Source organism: Amblyraja radiata, chromosome 6 (genome assembly GCF_010909765.2).
Source record: "Amblyraja radiata isolate CabotCenter1 chromosome 6, sAmbRad1.1.pri, whole genome shotgun sequence".
Lineage (NCBI taxonomy): Eukaryota > Metazoa > Chordata > Chondrichthyes > Rajiformes > Rajidae > Amblyraja > Amblyraja radiata.
The window spans coordinates 99555979-99583057 of NC_045961.1; the positions used below are offsets into that span (position 1 = coordinate 99555979).

At 43.8% G+C, this 27079-nt stretch overlaps 1 protein-coding gene across 7 annotated transcripts in view; it reads right to left on the reverse strand.

Moving 5' to 3' along the window:
* Positions 1 to 23450: 23450 nt before the first annotated feature.
* Positions 23451 to 27079, reverse strand: part of LOC116974641 (probable bifunctional dTTP/UTP pyrophosphatase/methyltransferase protein) — a 39928-nt gene continuing 36299 nt past the window's right edge. For 6 of the 7 annotated variants that reach the window (XM_033023329.1, XM_033023333.1, XM_033023326.1 and 3 more), the window contains one exon: positions 23509 to 23781. In XM_033023329.1, the coding sequence (XP_032879220.1) occupies positions 23567 to 23781 (215 nt within the window). In that variant the 3' untranslated portion in view covers positions 23509 to 23566. Of the gene's footprint in view, positions 23782 to 27079 lie in introns of all 7 variants that reach the window. The other variant, XM_033023327.1, reaches the window with a different exon arrangement.

Genomic DNA, 27079 nt, shown 5'->3' on the forward strand with positions numbered 1-27079 from the left:
GGGCCTGCTGCTTCAACATCATGGAGCTGTGGTTTGCAGAGCTCCCAGCCTCGGGCCGCGCTGATTTCAATATCGTGGAGCCCTTTACTAATTATCGGCTGGTGGAAGGGACAAAGGTGAGGCCTCTGCTGCGGACAAACCGTTCGGTATCTCGGAGGTCAGGGGGGATGGTGAACACACGGCAGGGATGGGGGTTGGGGCCGGAGGAAGGCAGGTGAGTGGGCTGAGGGCGAGGTGATGTCTGGTGGGGGGATGGTGGGTGGTCAGGGGGTAGGAGGGGTATGAGGACTGTAGTGTGGGTGGAGAAGAGCTGGAGGGGGTCACATGGTTTGAGGGGAATGGGGAAAACCCAGTGGAACATACTAGCATTACAACCCAAGGCAGTCAAACCCAGGGCAGTGGGAATCTGCAGCGTAGAAACCAAAGATACAAGAGGAGCTCCTTTAGTATCTTTGGTGGAAAATTCAGGCCCGGTGATGAATCCAGGCTACAGGTAAGGCGACGGCTGCGGGCTGCTGGAGGGCGGTGGAATGGCGAGCAAAGCGTGGGAGGTCTCGGTGGGCGGATGGTCGGTGGGGCGGCGAGGTGCGTCCACCCCAGGTGCCGCGGCGAATTGGGAAGGCCCCCCGTGCGGCGGCAAATTGGGAAGGCCTCCCGTACAGCGGCGAGGTGCGTCCGCTCCAGTTGTGGCGTGGAGGTGTGTAGGTCCCTGTGCGGCGTCGAGGGAAAAGGGTTAAATAAACTACATACCTTTTCCGTTGTCCTGCACTTCCAATGATCCAAGGATCTGTGGAGAAAATTCCTCTCCACAACGAATATAAACCTCACCTGCATTTTGGCCCCTCCCCCCCACACCGCCAAAGACGACGGAATCGCAAGCACAGCGCCACCACTGGTAGGTTTTGTAACAACGCCATTATCTCAAAAGTTTAACACACCTTGATGCAGCGAGCAGAGGCCCCCCCTAGATCTCGAGGCCCTAAACTTAAGCTTGCCTAGCTTATACGTAAATCCGGCCCCGTCTCCGGGTGCTCTGGTTTCCTCCCACAGTCAAAGACGTGCAGATTTTTATACGCTAATTGCCTTCTGTAAATTGCCCTTAGTGCATTGGATGTGAAACTGGGATAACATAGAACTAGTGTAAGGGAGATCGTTGGTCAGTGCTGTCTGTACGATGTCTCTACGTTCTCCCTGCGAACATGTAGGTTTCCTCCGGGTGCTCCGGGATCCTCCCACATTCCAAAGATGTACAGGTTTGTAGTCTAATTTGCTTTGGTTAAATTGTAAATTGTCTTTAGTTTGTAGGACAGAGCTAGTGTACAGGGTGATTGCTGGTTGGCACAGCCTCGGTGGGCCGAAGATATCACCGGTTTCCACGTGATATCCTTAAACTAAACTAAAATTCGAGGGAGGGGAGGTAGGATGGGGCAGAGGTGGTGGATGGGGAGAGGACATAGAATATAGAAGAGTACAGCACAGGAACGGGCCCTTCAGCCCACAATGTCCATGCCGAACTTTATGCCTAGTCCAACTAATCACCACTTTCTGCATGGCGGAGGAGGAGGGGGAGGTGAGGAGGAGGAGGAGGAGCAGGAGAAGGGAGAAGAAGGAGAAGGAGAAGGGAGGAGGAGAAGGGAGAGGGAGAGGAGAAGGCGAAGGAGGAAGGAGAAGGGAGGAGAGAAGGAGAAGGAGGAGGAGAAGAAAGAGAAGAAGAAAAGAGAAGAAGAAGACAGGAGGAAGGAGGAGGAGGAGGAGGGGAGAGGAAGAAGAAGAAGAAGAGAAGGAGAAGGAGAAGAAGAAGAAGAAGGAGGAGGAGGAGAGGAGGGAGAAGGAGCAGGATGAGGAGGAGGGAGTAGGAGGAAGGAGACAGGAGAAGGAGAAGATGAAGGAGGAGGAGGATGAGCGGGAGATACGAGGAGAAGATTTCTTCACCTTCCTACGTCTTCTTCTTCTTCTTCTTCTTCTTCTTCTTCTTCTTCTTCTTCTTCTTCTTCTTCTTCTACTTCTTCTTCTTCTTCTTCTTCTTCTTCTTCTTCTTCTTCTTCTGATTGCATTTTGTCGAAACAGGGCGGACCACGTGAAGGTTGCAATCTTCCACCCCCATGGAGAAGGTGTGGGATGGGGAAGGCAAGGGAGCTGAGAATAAAGGATGGGAAGGAAAGGGGAGTTAGAGCCCTAATCCCTCAGATCCGTACACTGTAAATGAGTCGATTGTAATCTTGCATTGTCTGTCTGTGACTGGTTAGCACGCAACATAAAGCTTTTCACTGTAGCTCGGTGCACGTGACAATAAACTAAACTGAACTGAGGAATGGGATGGGAGAGTGTAGGAGCAAAAATGGAAAGGCCACGCAGTTAGTGTTGGAAGTAACGGGTGATTTATTAAGGCTTGTGCACTAGGAGGCCAGCCAAAGCTGACCTGTCAAGTGTGACTTTTCAACTTCTTTTAGAGCATGTTTCCTCTAGTGGGAGGGTCTAGGAGTAGAAGTCATAGCATCAGAATTAAAGGACGTTCTTTTAGGACGGAGATGAGGAGAGATTTCTTTAGTCAGAGGGTGGTGAATCTGTGGAATTCTTGTCACTGAAAGCTGTGGAGGCAAAGCGTGTGGATATTTTTAAGGCAGAGATAGATAGATAGATAGATAGATAGATAGATAAACCTGAAATACGAGGGAGACAACATCAGTATTTTTAGAGACTACCCAGCAGAAGTGGCCAAGAAAAGATCACTATTTAGAGAAACAAGAGGTATCCTGAGGAATTTACAGAATACTAAGGATCTGAGATATGGCTTGATGTACCCAGCAACACTGAGAGTAACTTATGATGACAAGGGATATCGTTTCGTTAAGTATACTGAAGCATTGAAATTCGCCCGAGGCATACAGCAGAAGCCAGAAGATGAAGAGAGAGAAGATGCGGAGGAAGGACCCGAGGGAGAAGGAGAGTGCTGAACTTTTATCATCGACCTGTGGTTATGAAATACTCACTTAGAAGGAAGTGGAATAATGGACATTTAGTTGTAGTTCTATATTAATTATTAGAAAATATTTAATTATTCCATGATAATAGTATTACATATTATAGTATTAAATACAATTGATATTAGTAATTAGCAAATAGTAATATGAATAATAGAAATAATTACTAAGTACTAAGTATATAAAGTTAGTACCCCACCCCAATATATATAGCATTTGAGATAGGAGCTGGTATAATTAACATCTTTTTTTTTTTTTTTTTTAAACGGAAGTCTTTAGATTAATGGCCACGTTAGTGTGGCTTTCACCTTCACATACTACACACTATATAAGTGTAGTTTCTTTTTTTTCTGAGCACCCTATTAACACCCTTTACTTTTTTTTAATTATTGATATTTCTTATTGTTTTCGTTTTTTATTGATCTTATATTATATATTATTTGAATGTAGATGTGAAGGATATTGTGTATTTAGTTTAAGAAGACATAGATGCGGATTAAGGTGGATAGAAATTCTCATTGGATTGATGACCGGGCGCAACGGGGAGCTGGGGGAGTCAAGAAGGCTACTCCAAAAAAAGCCGCCCTAATAGTAAAATGCATGATATAAAGGTGAAGACTGGGGGTGATGGAGTAACCTTCTGCAGTTGGAATGTAAAAGGAATTAATGAACCAATTAAAAGGGGAAAGGTGTTAGCTCAGTTGAACAGATTGAAGACAGATGTCATTTTCCTTCAAGAGACTCATCTTAAAAAAGATGCTCAACATAGATTAACAGCTAAATGGATTTCTAAAGTGTATCATTCTACATTTATACATAAATCTAGAGGAGTTGCAATAATTATTCGCAAAGGTATACCTTTCATACAAAGTTCTATTATAGAGGATAAAGAAGGCAGATATGTAATAATTACAGGGGAATTATATTCAAAAAAGGTAATTTTAATGAATATATATGCCCCTAATTTTGATAATCCACTATTTTTTAAGAAAATATTTAATAATATTCCTATATCCACTCAACACAATTTAATAATTGGAGGTGATTTAAATTGTACTTTAGATAACTATCTAGATAGATCATCTGCAAAAAGGAAAGCTGCCTCGAAATCAAGTAAATTCATAAATGCTTTTATCAATACATCTAATATTAAAGACATCTGGAGGTTAGATAATCCATCCGGACGAGAATATTCTTTTTTCTCACCCGTACATGGAACCTATTCGAGGATAGATTATTTTTTAATAGATTCTAAATTACTTCCTTTTACGTATGACGCAAAATATCATAATATTATCATCTCGGATCATGCGCCATTAACATTTAAGATAAAATTAAAAGATATATCTAATAAAACTACTACCTGGAGATTTAACCCTCAGATATTAAAGGACAATGACTGTTGTAAATATGTGATGGATCAGATTAAATTATTTTTTGAAACTAATGATAATCCTGAAATTTCCCCATCACTATTTTGGGACACATTTAAGGCATTCATGCGTGGCGCAATAATATCCGCACAAGCACATCTCAATAAAGAAAATCGAAAAATAGAACAAATTTAGAAAATGAGATAAAACGTCTAGATAATGAAAATATAAAACAGCCTTCCAAAGAGTTAAGTAATAAAATTGCATCAGTAAAATATAGATTAAATAAAATATATTCTAATCAAGTTATTAAACTTTTTCAACAAACTAAACAAGTGTATTTTGAATTTGGAGATAAACCACAAAAATTACTAGCACGACAGCTTAGAAAATTAGAAGATGAGAAGATGATACACGGAATTAGATCTGAGTATGGAAATATACTGATTACTCCAAAAGATATTAATGATAGATTTTTACAATATTATAAAAATCTTTATTTGTCAAAACTAACAGGACAAACAGATAGTATGGAAATATTTTTACAAGAATGTCAAATCAATAGCTTAGATCAGGAAGGTAGAGAATTGTTAAATGCTGAAATAACAGTAAAAGACATTATAGAATCAATTAGTTCGCTAAAGAACGGAAAAGCAGCAGGCCCGGATGGCCTGAGTGCAGAATTTTATAAAAAATGTCAAGATCTGATTTCTCCAAGATTACAAATAATGTATAGATATGCATATGACCAAGGAAAATTACCAGAATCTCTAAATGAATCCACAATTACACTCATCCCTAAAGTAGATAAGGATTTGGAAGATCCTGGATCATATAGAGCGATTGCCCTTTTAAATACAGACCAAAAAATATTAACTAAGGTCTTATCTAGGAGATTAAGTTTAGTGATCTCTAAATTAATACATTATGATCAAACAGGTTTTATCCCAAAACGTTATTCATCCCATAATCTCAGACGCTTGTTTAATATTATATATTCAAAAAGAATACGAGATACGGAACTAGCGGTTATATCATTAGATGCAGAAAAAGCGTTTGATCAGGTGGAATGGATGTATTTATTTAATATAATGGAAAAGTTTCAATTGGGGGATAGATTTTGTAAATGGGTAAGAATTTTATACTCGAATCCTATTGCAAGAATTTTGACTAACCAAATTTTATCAGCCAAATTCAAACTCTCTAGGGGATGCAGACAGGGATGTCCATTATCACCCTTATTGTTCGCATTGGTGATAGAACCATTGGCGGAAAAAATTAGATCTGAACCTGAAATATATGGTTATAATACTGATACAACAATTAATAAAATTTCTTTATATGCAGATGATGTTTTGATTTATATTACAAAACCGGAAATTAGTATTCCCAACCTGCTAAACATTATAACTAAGTTTGGTGCATTTTCTGGGTATAGGATTAATTGGGATAAAAGCGAGATTATGCCAATAACAGGAATAAATCTAAATACATTACAACAATACCCATTAAAAGTAGTTACAGACAAACTTAAATATTTAGGGAATAACGTAACTAAAACTCATAACTCATTAATAAAATCCAACTATCCTCAACTATTAGATAAACTTAGAAAAAATATTTTATATTGGAAAACACTTCCTATATCCATGATTGGTAGAATAAGTGCCATAAAGATGGTATTTCTACCACAGTTGTTATATTTGTTTCAGGCTATTCCTTTTTTTCTTCCGAAAACTTTAAAAAAAAAAATTGATAATATTGTTAATAGTTTTATTTGGGATTATAAAAATCACAGAATAAATAAAAAACATCTATGCAAAGCTAAGATAAATGGAGGATTAGCACTTCCAAACTTTTTATATTATTTTTGGGCTGTTCAGATTAAGAATATGAATTTCTGGTGGGTAAATATGGATCATGAACCGACATGGTTAAATATAGAAAAGGAAGACTGTCTACCTTTCAATGTAGGTTCGATAATTTTTGCACCAACGGAAGTACAAAAAAAAAATTATAAAGACAACCTAATAATATATAATAATAGACGTATTTGGAAACAAATAGTTAAGACTCTACATTTGGATAATCTCTCATTTAGATTACCAATTATGAATAACCCATTGTTTAAACCTGCTATATTAGATGGGGGGTTTAAACAATGGGATGATTTAGGAATTACAAGGATAGAACACCTTTATAGAAAAGGAAAATGTCTTTTATTCCAGGAGTTACAAGATATTTATGGATTGTCTCCACAACATTTGTTTAGGTATTTACAAATTAGAGATTATATTAAATCCAATACACAAGATTATAAAAATAAAGAAGCAGGACTGTTAGACGAACTGTTTAATTTATATCCAAATACAGAAAAATTAATAGCCTATATATATAACATCATTTTGGATAAGGAGAATCCAATAACGGAAATATATCGTCAAGCATGGGAAAATGAAATGGGATTGGCTATAACAAAAGAAAACTGGGAAGAAAGTCTACAACGAATACACCGGTGTTCATTAAACGCCAGACATATATTGATACAATTTAAAGTATTATATAGGTTACATTATTCGAAAACTAAATTAAATAGTATTTTTCCGAATCTCTCCGCTATTTGTGATAAGTGCAAGAAAGCAGAGGCAAATTTAATACATAGTTTCGTTACATGTCCTAAATTGAATTATTACTGGACAGAAATTTTTAAAGTTATTTCTGAAGTCATCAAAGTTAAATTGGACCCTAACCCAAAGCTAATAATATTTGGAATTCCGGATTTACATCTATCACTTACAGTAAATCAAAGAAATTTCTTTGATTACTGTTTGATAATTGGGAAAAAAATCATATTGAAATTTTGGAAGGGAACATTATCCCCCACAACCAAAATGTGGGCAGCAGAGATGATGGAGACGTTACATCTGGAAATAATTAGATTTGTCCTATTGGACAAGTATAATTCTTTTGAACAGATATGGTCTCCATATATACAGTATTTAGAGAAGTAGCTGTTCTTGGCAACACAGCTCGGCGTGCACCCTGCGGGATTTGGTGAGAATAATTCATTTTTATATTGGAATTAACATATATGTCTTTATTGATACTATCACTTGTAGTAGTGTTATTAACAATACATATTGTGGTTTTTCATTTTTTTTTTTTTTTTTTTTTTTTTTTTCGTTTCTCTTTTCTTTCTTATATATAATCAAATTATTATTTAATCACTCTCTTAATGATTTATAACTGTTCTATTCTTTTTCTATCATTATTTCTAAAAAAAAATAGTAGATAAGTATTATTAGTGTTTTACTTAATGCAAATTGAATTAATTTGATATAAAGTTGTTTGAAGCATTGTAATTGATTACCTTTAATAAAAAAAGATATTACAAAAAAGAGATAGATAGATAGATAGATAGATAGATAGATAGATAGATAGATAGATAGATAGATAGATAGATAGATAGATAGATAGATAGATAGATAGATAGATTTGTGATTAGTACAGTGTCAGAGGTTATGGGGTGAAGCCAGGAGAATGGGGTTAGGGGGGAGTGATTGAATGGCGGAGTAGACTTGATGGGTCGAATGGCCTAATTCTACTATCACTTATGACCTTATGACTTTGGTACATTTTGTAATATTCTAAGATGGCGAGTTTATTCAGAGACGATTAATGATAAAAACAAGGTCTTGATTATAGGATGGAACTCAGTGAGACTTAATCAGCTTGAGATGATTATCCATGTCTAAATTCATCAACAGTAGATCCAAATTTCTGTTACAATGATGGGTTCACGTATCATCCATGAAATTGTTGTCAGGGGCTTTCTCTGTCACCACACTAACACAATCCACATTCCTATTTACTAATTATTACCCCTCACTATTGTTTACCCGACAACAGGGAGGAAAGAGAAAGGGGAGAAAGTAAGGGAGGGGGAGGAACTGAACACAGCGTTTGACAGCACTGGGCCACCACTGGCTGTAGTTGAGAAGGATGAGGGAGCACCTCATTGAAACTTACAGAACACCGTAAGGAATCGATGTGGAAAGGATGTTTCCACCGGTGGGAGAGTCTAGGACCAGAGGACACAGCCTCAGAATTAAAGGCCGCTGTTTTAGAAAGGAAGTGAGGTGGAACTTCTTTAGTCAGAGGGTAGTTAATCTGTGGAACTCATTGCCGCAGAGATAGACAAGTTCTTGATTGGAACGGGTGTCAAGGGTTATGGGGAGAAGGCAGGAAAATGGGATTAGGAGGCAGAGACCAGCCATGATTGATTGTCGCAGTAGACTAGATGGGCCGAATGTCCTGATTCCATGCCTATAACATGAAATTGTGAACTTGTCAACAATACCTTAAAAATGCGGTCTCACCAACGTCTTATACAACTGCAACATGATCTCCCAATTTCTATACTCAATACTCTGACTGAAGATGGGGGATTTCAATATGCTGGTAGACTGGGAAAATCAGGTTGGTTCAGGACCCCACGAAAGAAAGTTTGTAGAATGCCTCTGAGATGGATTCTTAGAGCAGCTTGTAATGGAGAAAAGGCAATTCTGGATTTAGTGTTGTCCAATGAACCAGATATGATAAGAGAACTCGAGGTAAAGGAACCGCTTGGAGGTAGTGATCATAATATGATTAGTTTTAATCTGCAATTTGAGAAGGAGAAGGTTAAATCGGAAGTGTCAGTGATGTAGTTGAACAAAGGGGTCTATGAAGGCATGAGAGGGGAGCTGGCCAAAGTAGGCTGGAAAGTGATCCTAGCAGGAATGACGGTGGAACAGCAATGGCAGGAATTTCTGGGCATAATCCGGAAGACGCAGGATCATTTCATTCCAAAAAGGAAGAAAGATTCTAAGGGGAGTAGGAGGCAACCGTGGCTGACAAGAGAAGTTAGGGATAGAATAAAACTAAAAGGAAAGATGTATAACACAGCAAAGAGTAGCCGGAAGCCAGAGGATTGGGAAACTTTCATAGGACAACAGAAGGAAACAAAACGGGCAATACGGGCTGAAAAGATGAAGTACGAAGGGAAGCTGGCCAGGAATATAAAGAAGGACAGTAAAAGCTTATTTAGATATGTTAAGGGAAAAAGAGTAGAGTGCGAAAAAAGTCAAATGTGGGTCCCTTGAAGGCAGACATGGGTGAAATTATTATGGGCAACAAGGAAATGGCAGAAGAGTTGAATAGGTACTATGGATCTGTCTTCACTAAGGAAGACACAAACAATCTCCCAGATGTACTGGAGGACAGAGGATCTAAGGGGGTCGAGGAACTGAAATAAATTTTCATGAGGCGATAAATAGTATTGAGTAGGCTAATGGGACTGAAGGATGATAAATCCCCTGGGCCTGATGGTCTGCATCCCAGGGTGCTTAGTGGGTGGCTCTAGAAATAGTGGACGCATTGGTAATCATTTTCCAATGTTCAATAGATTCATGATCAGTTCCTGTGGATTGGAGAATAGCTAATGTTATCCCACTTTTCAAGAAAGGAGCGAGAGAGAAAACGGGGAATTACAGACCAGTTAGCCTGACTTCGGTGGTGGGAAAGATGCTGGAGTCAATTATTAAAGAGGTAATTATGGGGTATTTGGATAGCAGTAAAAGGATTAGTCCAAAGCATGGATTTATGAAAGGGTAATCATGCTTGACTAATCTTCTTGAATGTTTTGAGGGTGTGACAAGTAAAATGGATGAAGGGGTGCCAGTGGATGTAGTGTATCTCGACTTTCAAAAAGCCTTTGATAAGGTCCCGCACGGGAGCCTGGTGACTAAAATTAGAGCACATGGTATTGGGGGTAGGGTGTTGACATGGATAGAAAATTGGTTGGCAGACCGGAAGCAAAGAGTAGGAGTGAACGGGTCCTTTTCAGAATAGCAGGCAGTGGCGAGTGGAGTGCCGCAAGGCTCGGTATTGGGGCCGTAACTGTTTACCATATATATTAATGATTTGGAAGAGGAAATTAGGAGCAACACTAGCAAGTTTGCGGATGACACAAAGCTGGGTGGCAGTGTGAACTGTGAAGAGGATGTTAGGAGGTTGCAGGGTGACCTGGACAGGTTGAGTGAGTGGGAAGATGCGTGTCAGATGCAGTATAATATAGGTAAATGTGAGGTTATCCACTTTGGCGGCAAAAACAAGGGGGCAGATTATTATCTCAATGGGGTTAGGTTAGGTAAGGGGGAGGTGCAGCGAGACCTGGGCGTCCTTGTACACTGAAGGTTGGCTTACAGGTACAGCAGGCAGTGAAGAAAGCTAATGGAATGTTGGCCTTCATAACAAGAGGATTTCAGTATAGGAATAAAGAGGTACTTCTGCAGTTGTATAGGGCTCTGGTGAGACCACATCTGGAGTATTGTGTACAGTTTTAGTCTCCTAATTTGAGGAAGGACGTCCTTGTGATTGAGGCAGTGCAGTGTAGGTTCACGAGATTGATCCCTGGGATGGCGGGACTGTCATATGAGGAAATATTGAAAAGACTAGGCTTGTATTCACTGGAGTTTAGAAGGATGAGGGGATATCTGATAGAAACATATCAAATTATAAAAGGACTAGACAAGCTAGATGCAGGAAAAATGTTCCCAGTGTTGGGCGAGTCCAGAACCAGGGGCCACAGTCTTAGAATAAAGGGGAGGCCATTTAAGACTGAGGTGAGAAAAACCATTTTCACCCAGAGAGTTGTGAATTTATGGAATTCCCTGCCACAGAGGGCAGTGGAGGCCAAGTCACTGGATGGATTTAAGAGAGAGTTAGATAGAGCTCTAGGGGCTAGTGGAATCAAGGGATATGGGGAGAAGGCAGGCACGGGTTATTGATAGGGGACGATCAGCCATGATCACAATGAATGGTGGTGCTGGCTCGAAGGGCCGAATGGCCTCCTCCTGCAGGTACACAAAATTGCTGGGTAAACTCAGCGGGTGCAGCAGCATCTATGGAGCGAAGGAAATAGGCGACGTTTCGGGCCGAAACCCTTCTTCAGACTGATGGGGGGTGGGGGGGGGAAGAAAGAAGGAAAAGGGGAGGAGTAGGAGGAGCCCGAGGGCGGGCGGATGGGAGGGTGGGAGGAGACAGCTAGAGGGTTAAGGAAAGGGAGGAGACAGCAAGGGCTAGCAAAATTGGGAGAATTCAATGTTAATGCCATACGGACGCAAGGTCCCCAGATGGAATATGAGGTGCTGTTCCTCCAATTTCCGCTGTTGCTCACTCTGGCAATGGAGGAGTCCCAGGACAGAGAGGTCGGATTGGGAATGGGAGGGGGAGTTGAAGTGCTGAGCTACCGGGAGTTCAGGTAGGTTATTGCGGACTGAGCGGAGGTGTTCGGCGAAACGATCGCCCAACCTACGCTTGGTCTCCCCGATGCAAATCAGCTGACATCTAGAGCAGCGGATGCAGTAGATGAGGTTGGAGGAGATACAGGTGAACCTTTGTCGCACCTGGAACGACTGCTTGGGTCCTTGAATGGAGTCGAGGGGGGAGGTGAAGGGACAGGTGTTGCATTTGTTGCGGTTGCAACGGAAAGTGCCCGGGGAGGGGGTGGTGCGGGAGGGAAGGGAAGAATTGACGAGGGAGTTGCGGAGGGAGCGGTCTTTGCGGAAGGCAGACATGGGGGGAGATGGGAAGATGTGGCGAGTGGTGGGGTCACGTTGGAGGTGGCGGAAATGGCGGAGGATTATGTGTTGTATTTGCCGGCTGGTGGGGTGAAAGGTGAGGACCAGAGGGACTCTGCCCTTGTTGCGAGTGCGGGGATGGGGAGAGAGAGCAGTGTTACGGGGTATGGCTGAGACCCTGGTGTGAGCCTCATCTATGGTGGCGGAGGGAATCCCCGTTCCCTGAAGAACGAGGACATTTCCGATGGCCTGGTATGGAATGTCTCATCCTGGGAACAGATGCGGCGTAGGCGGAGGAATTGGGAGTAGGGGATGGAGTCTTTACAGGGGGCAGGGTGGGAAGATGTGTAGTCCAGATAGCCATGTGAGTCAGTGGGTTTGTAATGTATGTCGGTCAGGAGTCTGTCCCCTGCGATGGAGATGGTGAGGTCAAGGAATGGTAGGGAAGTGTCGGAAATCGTCCAGGTGTATTGGAGTGTCGGATGGAAGTTGGTGGTGAAGTGGATGAAGTCGGCCAGTTGTGTGTAGATCTCAGTGCCCGGTTGGAGAATTGCTGGGTATGCCGGTGGATAGCCAGTCGGTACCTCCTGCACCTATTTTCTATGTTTCTATGTTTCTATGAAAGCCAATGTGCTGAAAGCAATTTTGACCACCTTATCTACCCGTGACGCCCCTTTCAAGGAACAATGTACCCGCACTCCTCGATCCCTCTGCTCTACAATGCTCCTCAGAGCCCGATCATTTTATGGTGTACAATTTTGGTCGCCTAATTTTAGGAAGGATGTCAACAAAATAGAGAGAGTACAGAGGAGATTTACTAGAATGTTGCCTGGGTTTCAGCAACTAAGTTACAGAGAAAGGTTGAACAAGTTAGGGCTTTATTCTTTGGAGCGCAGAAGGTTAAGGGGGGACTTGATAGAGGTTTTTAAAATGATGAGAGGGATAGACAGAGTTGACGTGGAAAAGCTTTTCCCACTGAGAGTAGGGAAGATTCAAACAAGGGGACATGACTTGAGAATTAAGGGACTGAAGTTTAGGGGTAACATGAGGGGGAACTTCTTTACGCAGAGAGTGGTAGCTGTGTGGAATGAGCTTCCAGTGAAGGTGGTGGAGGCAGGTTCGTTTTTATCATTTAAAAATAAATTGGATAGTTATATGGATGGGAAAGGAATGGAGGGTTATGGTCTGAGCGCAGGTATATGGGACTAGGGGAGACTATGTGTTCGGCACGGACTAGAGGGGTCGAGATGGCCTGTTTCCGTGCTGTAATTGTTATATGGTTATATGTTATATGGTTATTCACTGTGTAGCTCCTGCCCATGTTAGACTGGCCAAAATGTAACACCTCACATTTCTCTGCATTAAATTCCATCAACCAGTCTGAATTATCTGAATGGTGTCCGATTAGGAAAAGGGGAGATGCAACGAGACCTGGGTGTCATGGTACACCAATCATTGAAAGTAGGCATGCAGGTGCAGCAGGCAGTGAAGAAAGTGAATGGTATGTTAGCATTCATAGCAAAAGGATTTGAGTATAGGAGCATGGAGGTTCTACTGCAGTTGTACAGGGTCTTGGTGAGACCACACCTGGAGTATTGCATACAGTTTTGGTCTCCTAATCTGAGGAAAGACATTCTTGCCATAGAGGGAGTACAGAGAAGGTTCACCAGACTGATTCCTGGGATGTCAGGACTTTTATATGAAGAAAGACTGGATAGACTCGGCTTGTACACGCTAGAATTTAGAAGATTGAGGGGGGATCTTATAGAAACTTACAAAATTCTTAAGGGGTTGGACAGGCTAGATGCAGGAAGATTGTTCCCGATGTTGGGGAAATCCAGAACAAGGGGTCACAGTTTAAGGAAAAGGGGGAAATCTTTTAGGACCGAGATGAGAAAAACATTTTTTACACAGAGAGTGGTGAATCTGTGGAATTCTCTGCCACAGAAGGTAGTTGAGGCCAGTTCATTGGCTATATTTAAAGGGCCGTCTCACGGGAGGAGCAGACCCACGAGGTACCCCGAGTGAAAGACTCGTGGTTGTTTACGAAATCCCAAGTGTATGATCAAGAGTTTAACCGAGTTCCCACGGGTATGACAAGTTTTCCGTTTACTTGTCATTTCTGCGATGTTCCAAGTTCGTCTCCCGAGTTACTCTTGAGCCAATCCTGATTGAAGGTTTGTTTTAATAAGCGAAAGTGTTATGTTTTAAAAAGCAACAGTGTTAAAGAAGACCTCTCCATCCTGTGGCTTTGTTTTAAAGATAGAATTCAGCGCGGCCGCATCTATTGATGTGACCTACAAAGGGAAAATGTGCACCATCCAGAGCCAGAGCAGTTATACAAGAGGGAGTTAGAGAAGGCAGGTACAGGATACTGAGTTGGATGATCAGACATGATCATATTGAATGGCGGTGCAAGCTCGAAGGGCCGAATGGCCTACTCCTGCACTATTTTCTATGTTTCTATGTATCCATTCCTCAGTAAAATAGCATCCAAAAATATTAACAATAGCACCATAAATGAACAGTTTGGTCGACTTCTGAATCAAAGAGCCAAATAAAGTCTGAGTGTGAAGCAAACTTGTCAAATCAGTCGTAGAATCATAGAAACATGGAATATAGGTGCAGGAGTAGGCCATTTGGCCTTTCATTCAATATGATCATGCCTGATAATCCAGAATCAGTACCCCAATCCTGCTATCTCCCCATATCCCTTGATTCCTTTAGCCCTAAGAGCTAAATCTACCTCTCTCTTGAAAACATCTGTGAATTGTCCTCCACTGCCTTCTGTGGTAGAGAATTCCACAGAATCACAACTCTCTGGGTGAAAACGTTTTTCCTCATCTCAGTCCTAAATGGCCTACCCCTTATTCTTAAGCTGTGACCCCTGGTTCTGGACTCCCCAACATCTACGAGTAGAAGTAACTTCTACGAACACTCCCCTCTTGCCTCCTTCCTCCACCCTAGTCATTTTACCAGTTCCATTGTTCGCCACTATCTATCCCCCTTGAGTTCACCCCCTTCCCAAGCCAACAATTGGCCAACCCGGGCTCCACCCTGCATGAAGTCATCGACTGCCGGCCCTGATTTGTCCTGGTCTTTTCTTGCCTCCAGTTCCTTCCCCCCCTCACGCCCCCCCGCCCCCCCCCCCCATCCCCCACTTCCATCCCGTCCCCCACTATCAGTCTGAAGAAAGGTCTCAACCCAAAACATCATCTACCCTTTTTTCTGGTGCCTGACCCGCTAAGTTACTCCAGCACTTTGTGTCTATCGTTGGTATAACCCAGCTTCTGCAGTTCTTCGTGTAGGAAGGAACTGCAGATGTGGGTTTACACCGAAGATAGACACAAAATGCTGGTGTAACTCAGCGGGACAGGCAGCATCTCTAGATAGAAGGAATAGGTGATGATTCGGGTCTGAAGAAGGGTCTCGACCCGAAATGTCTCCCATTTCTTCTCTCCAGAGATGTTGCCTGTCCCGCTGAGTTACGTCTGCATTTTTTGTCCATCTTCGGTGTACACCAGCATCTCCAGTTCCTTCCTACACAGTTCCTCCAGCACTTTGTGTTTTGATCATGATTCCAGTATCCTCAGTTACTGCTGTCTCTTAGTTTAAAGGCAGATCAAGTGAAGAATCTTTCATCCAGTTGATACAGATAAGGTGATTCCAAGAATAAGATATGAACATATTTGACAGTAGCATCAGTGGAATTTCTACTTCTCGAAATTGTATTAACGAAGCAAATTGTGAATTCAATAACATTACCTGGAAAGGCAGTGGGAGCACTACCAGTAGTATCATTATGAAAGAATTTGAGTGGAGAAATGAAAAATAAATTTCTAGGCTACAGAGGAAAAACAAGACATGAAGAGACCAGTGTTATTAAATTATAATGCTTGCCTTAATGGATGATGTGTTTCCACACAGAATCCACTCATACTTCGCTGGATTTGCAATTATAAGCAAACATTTTACACAACAGTGTCAAAAGTATGGCGTTATTTATTAAAATGTTCAGTTGCACAAGTTTTGCAACTCATTGTATAATTACCACACTAGGTGTCATTGACATTGGGCAATGACCGATTTGCTAACCTCGATGTTCTCTGGAAGAGCATGTATCTAATATCTGATAGTGCCTGATGTCAGGATTGAACCCAGGTCTCTGGCGCTGTTAGGCAACAAGCTTGATCAGCTGCACAACTTCACTGCTGAATTTTAAACTATTCTCAATTTAGTTTAGTTTATTTTAGTTTAGAGATACAGAGCAGAAACAGGCCCTTCAGCCCACCTAGTCTGCACCGACCAGCGATCCCTGCATATTAACACAATCCTACACACACTAGGGGCAATACCAAGCCAATTCACCTACAAACCTGTACGTCTTTGGAGTGTGGGAGGAAACCGAAGATCTCGGAGAAAACCCACGCGGCCACCGGGGAGAATGTACAAACTCCGTACAGACAGCACCCGTAGTCAGGATCGAACCTGGGTCTCCGCCGCTGTAAGGTAGCAACTCTACCACTGTGCCAGCCACCGTGGCCAACCTCTGAGTGAAGTCGGAGTGGGACCAGGAGCTGCTGCGTGAGGCTGAAAGCTGAAGGTGCGGGGTGAGTACAGTGCGGGGTGAGCCTGCTGTGACCACCCCCCTGCTTCTCCCTCCCCCCCCCCCCTACATTCCCCCTTCCCCATAGCCTTCCCTTCCCCACACCCCCCCTAACACTAGGCCCCCTTCCACCACCCCCTCTTCCCCAGCCACCCTCCCCTACACCCCACAACCCCCCTCTCCCACACACCCCCTCCCCCACACACCCCCTCCCCCACACACCCCCTCCCCCACACACCCCCTCCCCCACACTCTGAAATTCTATTCAGAACTGACCGCTTTTATGCTGATGTTGAACAATGGAACTCTGGTGCTCTATCTACTTCCTTATTAGCAGACATAGAATAATAATCTCTCATCGCAATATGTTCTTATAATCACTAATATCTAATTAAAAACTACATGTTATTCAACCATTGTCTTTTGTTTAGTTTAGTTTAGTTTAGAGATACAGTGCGGAAACAGGCCCTTCGGCCCACCGGGTCCGCGCCGACCAGCGATCACCGCACATTTACAGTTTCCTACACACACTAGGGACAATTTACAATGATACCAAGCCAGTTAACCTACAAACCCGTACCTCTTTGGAGTGTGGGAGGAAACTGAAGATCCCGGAGAAAACCCACGCAGGTCTTGAGGAGAACGTACAAACTCCGTACACACAGCACCCGTAGTCAGGCTCAAACCCGGGTCTCTGCCGCTGTGACGTTTCGGGTCAAGACCCTTCTTCAGACCTTCAGAACTGGACTGGACATTATCCCACATTAACCATTATTTTCTTTATCCTGTATCTGTGGACGGCTCGATTGTAATCGAGGATAGTCTGCTCAAGCAACAAAAATGCTTTTCACTGCACAACGGTGCACGTAACAACAAACTAAATTAAACGTTGCTTGTGGATAAGGGGAGAGATGGATAAAAGGAGAGCAGAAAGTAAGACAGTAACTGGCAGAAGGAAAAGAAGAATGATATTGCCACATTGCATACAGAATGAAGGCACGACAAAAGTCTTCATGTCAACTTTGAGACAAATCAGATTCAACTACAAAAGCTGGCTTGTGAAGCAACTTGTCTCTCCTGTGCAATTTGTAAACAGGTGACAGCATCCACACAATGGTTCCGAGTGTCACATGAAAGGATGTTTGTTGGTATTAAGAGTGGATGGATCTGGTAGCGACACAGACACTGAAAATCACAAGACTAAACTTTCAACACAAACCGTCAGCCAAAGCCAGTTTGCTAACTACTGGCTTCAAATGGGCCCTTGGGTAAAATCAAGCCCGTTTGCTTCACTTTGTGCACGAAAGGCTTTCACAGTTGCCGTGGTAACACTGCTCTGGTGTGATGCCTACTACAAATATCCTGCCACTCATGTTTCATGTCCTTTTATTTAAGAAAGAGGAATACTTAACAATATAGGGAGGGGGTGTGAGGAAGAATAATCATATTATCTTTTGTCACTCGTTGCAACATTTCAGATCAGTCAGTCCAGGCAGGGTTAGGGGTTATCAAACTATCAGTGGGTCTCACTCAGCAGCTTAGTCTCTTGGGACATCATTAAATACTCAAATATCATGGCCGCATTGTTACTGCCTCTCCACGGTGCACAACCAGCGGCACGGTGGCGCAGCGGTAGAGTTGCTGCCTTAGAGCGCTTGCAGCGCTTGCAGCGCCGAAGACCCGGGTTCGATCCCGACTACGGGTGCTGTCTGTATGGAGTTTGTACGTTCTCCCCGTGACCTGGGTGGATTTTCTCTGAGAACTTTGGCTTCCTCCCACAGTCCAAAGACGTACAGGGTTGTAGGTTAATTGGTTTGGTATAAGCGTAAAATTGTCCCTAGTGTGTGTAAGATAGTGTTAATGTGTGGGGATCGCTAGTCGGTGCGGACTCGGTGGGACGAAAGGTCTGTTTCCGTGCTGTATCTCTAAACTACAACTAAAAAGAAATTAAACCTGACACTAAATGCTATTCCCATATCATGTATCGGGGTCAAGGAAAGAGCGTTCACGTCGCGGCCATGTTTCCACCAATCTTTCCACCACCACGCACAAGACAGACACCTTTGTATGCAGATGCCGAGAACTGTGTTCAGCTCTGGCTGAACAACTTCTAATCTTGTATGTGGACTCGTTAAGAAGATTATGTATCGAAACACCATAAGCGGTTATGGGGAGAAGGCAGGAGAGTGGGGTTGAGAGGGAAGATAGATCAGCCACAATTGAATGGTGCTGTAGACTTGATGGGCCTAATGTCCTAATTCTGCTCCAGTAACTTATCAAAACACAGCTCGTTGATGAACATTGGAAAAATAAGTACTAAGATTTCAGGAGAAAGCTGTGTATATTGAAGCTATAATTTTTGGATGGGATTTCTGGTTTAATTTATGTCATGAAAGATCAAATGTTAGAAGCACAGGAACAAATGAGACAGAAGGAGCCCCTGAGGCACTCATAAGAGGACACAAAGTGCTGGAGTAAAGTGCTTGTCCCACTTGGCCGTCATTTGCGAGTCACGCAGATGGCACGCAAAGATTTTGTACATCACAAAATCCTGCGACGCTGCACGCAGCCGCGCGTCACTACCTATGTCATCGCAGACCATGCGCGCATAATGCGCACCATGCACGCATCACATGCGTGACACGACGCGCTCGTCATGTGTCGTGACGCGTAAATGATGTCTCGTAAATTAAACTCAAATGACGGGCAAGTGGGACAGGCCCTTAACTCAGCTTCTCTGGAGAACATAGATAGGAATAGAATATTTTGCCCAGAATAGGGGAATCGAGAACCAGTGGACATAGGTTTAGGGTGAGAGGGGGGAGGGGGAAAGTTTTAATGGAAACCTGAGGGGCAACTTTTTTTGGGTGGTGGGTGTACGGAACGCATTGCCGTTTGAGGTAGTTGATGCAGGTACTATGGTAACGCTCAAGATACATTTAGACAAGTACATGGCTAGGGAAGGTCTAGAGGGACAAGCGTTCTGCAACATCCACTCTCGCTGCTCCCCCTCTGTGGTTCCTCCTGATCTCCAGCTCGACCACCACGTTTCAAAACCATTCTACATTTTCCTTCATCATCGTCCCCTTTGATCTACCGTTTTCACAACTACATCGGGTGGGCGGCGGGACTCACGTCGCAGCGGCCTCTGCAGTCCGTCTGTCTTTTTTTTATTTTTTGTCTCGTTTAAATGTAGTTATAGTGTTTTTTTTTTAAACTGAGTATGTGTGTGGGGGGCTGGGGGTGGGGGGGGGGGAAAACTTTAAATCTTTTCCCTGTACGGAGAACTCGACCTTTTCTTTGTCGGGTCTCCGTTGTCGTTGGGGCCTAGCACCGTGGAGCGGCCTCCAACCGGAACGACCTGGGGCTCCAGTCGCGGAGCTGTGGACAGACCCACCATCGCGGAGCTGGCCGAGTTCGGAGCAGGAGGAGCTGTGGTGGCGAGCTGCTGCAGCCCGACCCGGGAGATTCGGAGGCTCCAACCGCAGGTCTGGTGGACAGTAACACCGGGAGCCCGCGGGTCCCTGGTGGGAGCGCTTTTCGGGGCTTCCACAACGGCGACTTTTCCCGCTCGAGTTGCGGGGTTGAAAAGTACCTGGAGCAGGGCCTTACATCGACCGGCGCGGCTTTAACGGCCGTGGGACTTGCTAGCGCCCGCCGGGGGCTACAACACCAAGTCCTGGAGCGCGGCCTTGCATCGCCCGGCACGGCTCTAATGGCCGCGGGACATTTACCATCGCCCGCCGGGGACTTTGACTCTGACATCGGGAGGAGTGCAGGGGAGAGATAAGACTTTGCCTTCCATCACAGTGAGGAGATTCACTGTGGTGGATGTTTGTGTAAAATGTGTTGTGTCTTGGTTCTTTTTCTTGTGTGTATGACTGCAGAAACCAAATTCCGTTTCAACCTCAAGAGGTTCAAATGATAACAAATAAATTGTATTGTATAGTATTGTATTGTATCTTACCTTTCCGTATCTCCCTCTCCCCTGACTCTGTCTGAAGAAGGGTCTCAACCCGAAATTCCACCCATTCCTTCTCCATAGACGCTGCCTGCCCCGCAGTTACTCCGGCACTTTGTGTCAATCTTGGGTGTAAACCAGCCAGTGTTCCTTTCCACACACAAGGCCTTTCATGTGGCCGTTCCCTACAAACCTCAATGCCTCAGTCTTTCAAATATTAATCTACCTCCACCCTACATATAACTAATGACAGGCCTCCAATTGCATCAGATAATTCTAGAGATTCATTACCATCTGAAAGAAGACATGTCTGGTTTCAATTAAACGACACCACTTTGAACGCAGCATTTTTTTATGATGGCCATTCGTTCCTATAAAATAGTTCATCGGCAACAATGACCTCATAGAATTTCCTGTTAATGAAATATTTATTTTCATTGCACAATAGTTTGTTCCTAAACCTCAACATACCAAGCCAGATATCCATCTTACATGTCATTAAGTCATTCTCTACATTGATGGTACTGCAGTAAAAATCCATTAAAACCCACCATGCCGTTATTTGGAAATCAGATGATTTGACAATCAAAAATAAGGGCGGCACGGTAGCTTAGCAGTCGAGCTACTGCCTTAAAGCCCTGTCCCACTGTACGAGTTCATTCAAGAGTTCTCCCAAGTTTCCCGATTTGAACTTGGAGATTTACGGTAATGGCCGCTCGTCGGTACTCTGGGCAACCATGGACATTTTTCAACATGTTGAAAAATCTTCACGAGTCTTCCCGAGCTTACCGCATTTCCCGAGTACCTGCCGTTAGCATTACGAGCCGCTAAGAGACGTCCCCACGCACCGACGTCCCGCTGCGTAAATTCTACGTGCTTACGAGTTTGATTTTTTTTTAAACTTGCGAGAGCTCTTGAATGAACTCGTACAGTGGGACAGGGCCATTACAGTGCCAGAGACCAGAGTTCAATCCAGACTACGGGTGCTTGTCTGTACAGAGTTTGTACGTTGTCCCCGTGACCTGCGTGGGTTTTGTCCGAGATCTTCAGTTTCCTCTGGCACTCCAAAAGAGTATAATTATGCAGGTTAATTGGCTTGGTATAAATGTAAAAAATTGTCCCTAGTATGTGTGGGGTGGTGTTAATGTGCGGGGATCGCAGGTCGGCCTGACCTGGATAGGCTGGGTGAGTGGGCAAATGTTTGGCAGATGCAGTATAATGTGGATAAATGTGAGGTTATCCATTTTGGTGGCAAAAACAGGAAAGCAGATTATCTAAATGGTGGCCGATTAGGAAAAGGGGAGATGCAACGAGACCTGGGTGTCATGGTACACCAGTCATTGAAAGTAGGCATGCAGGTGCAGCAGGCAGTGAAGAAAGCGAATGGTATGTTAGCTTTCATAGCAAAAGGATTTGAGTATAGGAGCAGGGAGGTTCTACTGCAGTTGTACAGGGTCTTGGTGAGAACACATCTGGAGTATTGCGTACAGTTTTGGTCTCCAAATCTGAGGAAGGACATTATTGTCATAGAGGGAGTGCAGAGAAGGTTCACCAGACTGATTCCTGGGATGTCAGGACTGTCTTATGAAGAAAGACTGGATAGACTTGGTTTATACTCTCTAGAATTTAGGAGATTGAGAGGGCATCTTATAGAAACTTACAAAATTCTTAAGGGGTTGGACAGGCTAGATGCAGGAAGATTGTTCCCGATGTTGGGGAAGTCCAGGACAAGGGGTCACAGCTTAAGGATAAGGGGGAAATCCTTTAAAACCGAGATGAGAAAAACTTTTTTCACACAGAGAGTGGTGAATCTCTGGAACTCCCTGCCACAGAGGGTAGTCGAGGCCAGTTCATTGGCTATATTTAAGAGGGAGTTTGATGTGGCCCTTGTGGCTAAAGGGATCAGAGGGTATGGAGAGAAGGCAGGTACGGGATACTGAGTTGGATGATCAGCCATGATCATATTGAATGGCGGTGCAGGCTCGAAGGGCCGAATGGCCTACTCCTGCACCTAATTTCTATGTTTCTGTTTCTATTCCCAGGGCTGAATGGCCTGTTGCCGCGCTGTATCACAAAACTAAGACATTGGATCATGTTTCTGGTGCTCCCTTTAAACTAATTACACTGAAATGGCTACAAAACTGTGTGAAGGAAGGTGATGAGGAATTGGGTTGTTACTAATTACCGCGAAGGGATGAGATCCAGCAAGCAGAGATTAGAGAGCGAGGAAAGAACCACAATCTTAATACTAATCACAACATTACTCCAAGCACTAGGCACTAACGAGTACAGAAATGGGAAAGGAGACCGAATGCAGTGGAGAGAGTGTGGGAGGGCAGGCTTTAGATATCTGTGGTTTTGCAATTCTTTCTGGGTGAGGTGATACCTTTACAAGTCAGACAGATCACATCATCAGCATCGATATCCTCACAGTAGGAGTTGCTGGTGTCACGTAACCGAGAAAGCATCCAAAAGTGTTCTCATACTTCTATAACTTTTACCCGATGGGAGAGGGGAGAAGAGGAAGAGGCCGGGGTGAGATCACGAGAACCAAGTGATGGAATGGGATTGATGGAATTGCTCTAAGAGCAGGCATAGACCTCGGGCTGAGTGGCCTGCAAACTGTGTTGTGCATGAAGACAAGAGAAATTTTGAAAATAAAGTTTCCAAACATGATCTGTTCATTTAATATTGCATTCATTTTACAGAATGTACAACGTTGAGTTGGCTTGAATGTTGCTGCCACCCCCAATGAGAGTGACAAACAAACGTATTAAAAGACCAAAGATAGACACAAAATGCTGGAGTAATTCAGCGGGACCGGCAGCATCTCTGGAGAAGGAATGGGTGACGTTTCGGGTCGAGACCCTTCATCAGACTCCAAAACTTCACCCATTCCTTCTCTCCAGAGATGCTGCCTGTCCTGCTGAGTTACTCCAGCATTTTGTGTCTATCTTCGGTTTAAACCAGCATCTGCAGTTCCTTCCTTTATATTAAACGACCAACTAGTTCTGTGAGAAGAATTACTGCTTCGTGCAAAAAATGACATCCAGAATAGTTCCTGTGTGCTTGATGTGCACGTTTGTGAAGCCGTGGTTATGTAGGAGTTTCCTGTACTCGGACCCACTCCTCTCCTTCCCTTCACTCTCCATCATCAAGCCGAGGTTCTGCAGGAGGGCTCTGCAGGGTTTGGTCTTCCGATCATACAGCACAATCTCAGTCAGGAGAAGGCCACATCCTGGAAAACACAGGGCACATTGTTTCATTAATCAATCGATGCAAGCTCATACAGTCATAGAGTGACACAGTGTGGAAACAGACCCTTCGGCCCAACTTACCCACACCGGCCAATATGTCCCAGCTACACTAATCCCACCTGCCAGCGCTTGGTCCATATCCCTACAAGCCTGTCCTATCTATGTACCTGGCTAACTGTTTCTTAAACTTTGGAATTGTCCCAGCGTCCACTCCCTCCTCCGGCAGCTTGTTCCATACACCCACCACCCTTTGTGTGGGAAAGTTGCCCCTCATTAGATTCCTATTAAATCTTTTCACCTTCACTGTGCCAAACCTATCTCAATTTAAATCTAAGAAAAAAAAGCCAGCGTACAATAAACAAGCCAGCACCGCCATTCAATGTGATCATGGCTGATCATCCACAATCAGTACCCCGTTCCTGCCTTCCCCCCGTATCCCCCGACTCCGCTATCTTTAAGAGCCCTATCTAGCTCTCTCTGTGAGAAAAAGAGTTTCCTCATCTCCGTTCATTTCCTCTCTGGTGCTCGAGTGTCAGAAGGACCCTGGATAACAATGCACTGAGTCTGAAGAAGGGTCTCGACCCGAAACGTCGCCCAGTCCTTCTCTCCAGATATGCAGCCTGTCCCGCTGAGTTACTCCAGCATTTGGTGTCTATTTTTCAAGCATTGATTAGCTACACAGCAAGACACAAGAAGATTTCTATCTGGTAGATACAAAATGCTGGAGAAACTCAGCAGGTGAGGCAGCATCAATGGAGAGAAGGGATTGGCGACGTTTCTGAATCTGAAGAAGGGTCTCGACCCGAAACGTTGCCAAATAAGTCTGAAGCAGAGTCTCGACCTGAAACGTTGCAAATTGAGTCTGAAGAAGGGTCTCGACCCAAAACTTCGCCAATTCCTTCTCTGCATAGATGCTGCTTCATCCTCTGAGTTTATCCAGCATTTTGTGTCTACCTTCGATTTTGCCAGCATCTGCAGTTCTTTATTAAACAAGATATCTCTCTGCTGGGAACTGTAATGGAAGCTTATAATAGAGTGGATGTGGAGAGGATGTTTCTACTAGTGGGTTAGTCTCAGACCAGAAGCCATATTCTCAGAAAAAAGGAAGTACCTTTGCGAAAGAGATGAGGAGGAAGTCCTGTGGTCAGTGGGTGGTGAGTCTGTGGAATTCATTGCCACACGAGGCTGTGAAGACCATGTCACAGGATAGTTTTAAGGTGGAACTTAGTAGATTCTTGATATGTAAGTGTCAGGGGTTATGGGGGGGGAGGCAGGAGAATGGGGTTGAGAGGGAAAAACAGATCAGCCATGATTGAATGGCAGAGTAGACTTGATGGGCTGAATGACCTAATTCTGCTCCTATAACTTATGAACATGGATTATTTCAGTCATTATGAAAGAGTCATAAAGCATTTCAACCCAACTCATCGATACCAATCTGAACTAGTCCCATTGTTCTGTGTTTGTCCCATATTCTAAACATTTCTTACCCATAAACTAGTTCAAATGTCTGATAAACCTTGTAATTGCAGTCGCCACTACCATTTCTTTTTGCTGATTTTTCCATCTACTCAACTGTGTGAAAATGTGATCCTCAGGTCCCCATTAAATCTTTCCCCTCGCAACTTAAACAGACGTCCTCTAATTTTAGACAACACTATTCTGGGAAGAAGACCATGGGCGTTCACCTTATCTATGCTCCTCATGGTATTATAAGCCTCTATGTTACACCTCAACCTTCTTAGCTCCATGGAAAACAATCCCAGTTTATCCAGTATCTCCCTATAACTAAAGCACTCAATTCAGGCAACATCCTTGTGAATTCTTCCTGCACCCGCTCAAGCTTAATCACATCCTATTGAGAACATGGCCAACAGATCTGCACACAATCTAACCACCGTCTTCTACACCTCCAGCACCATCTCTCAACTCCTATCCTGATTGAAGGCGACTAGGGCGGCACTGTGGTACAGCGGTAGAGCTGCTGCCTCACAGCACCGCAGGCCCTGGTTCGATCCCGACTAAGGGTGCTGTCTGTACGGAGTTTGTACATTCTCGCTATGACTACGTGGGTTTTCTCCGGGTCCTCTCCTTTCTTCTCACACTCCAAAAACATTCAGGCTTGTAGGTACCATGGAATAACATAGTACAAGTTTACGGGGGATCGATGGTCAGCATGGACTCGATCGGCTGAAGGACCTATTTGCACCGTGTATCTCTAATAACAAAAATAAAATACCCTCTGCTCTACAACACTCCCCACAGTCTTGGCATTCACCGTGCATGTCCTGTCCTAGTTTAATTTCTCAAAAGATTATTTACTTTGCACTTATTCAAGTTAAATTCCATCTGTCATGCCTGTGGTTACTTTCCCAGTTGATCTTGATTCTGCTGTAACTTTAAACAAGCTTAGTACATTCACTGAATAACTCAAATTCCACAATCTGCAATATCTTACAAAAAGTAACAGCATGGAGAACGTTAGATCAGTGGAGAAGTACTTTAGCCAAAATCCATAAATGTTTTAGAATAAAATGCCCTTAAACAAGTTCAGAGGAAAAAGGAGCCACTGGTTCTAAATTTAAAACCTCTACATCTTGTAGACACAAAATGCTGGAGTAACTCAGCGGGACAGGCAGCAGCATCTCTGGAGAGAAGGAATGGGTGACCTTTCGTGTCGAGATGCTTCTTCAGACTGATGTCAGGAGAGTGGGTGGTACAGAGATAAAATGTAGTCGGAGACAGTAAGACTGGTGGGAGAACTGGGAAGGGGGAGGGGATGGAGAGAGAGGGAAAGCACTTTTCACACAGAGAGTGGTGAATCTCTGGAATTCTCTGCCACAGAAGGTAGTTGAGGCCAGTTCATTGGCTATATTTAAGAGGGAGTTAGATGTGGCCCTTGTGGCTAAGGGGATCAGGGGGTATGGAGAGAAGGAAGGTACGGGATACTGAGTTGGATGATCAGCCATGATCATATTGAATGGCGGTGCAGGCTCGAAGGGCCGAATGGCCTACTTCTGCACCTATTTTCTATGTTTCTATGTAAGGGCAACTTGAAGTTAGAGAACTCAATGTTCATACCACTGGGGTGTAAGCTGCCCAAGCGAAATATGAGGCTGTTCCTCCAATTTGTGCTGGGCCTCACTCTGACAATGGAGGAGGCCCAGGACAGAAAGGTCAGGTTGGGAATTGGGGGGGAGTTAAGTACTGAGCAATTGGGAGATCAGGTAGGTTTAGGCGGACTGAGCGGAGGTGTTCAGTGAAACAATCACCGAGCCT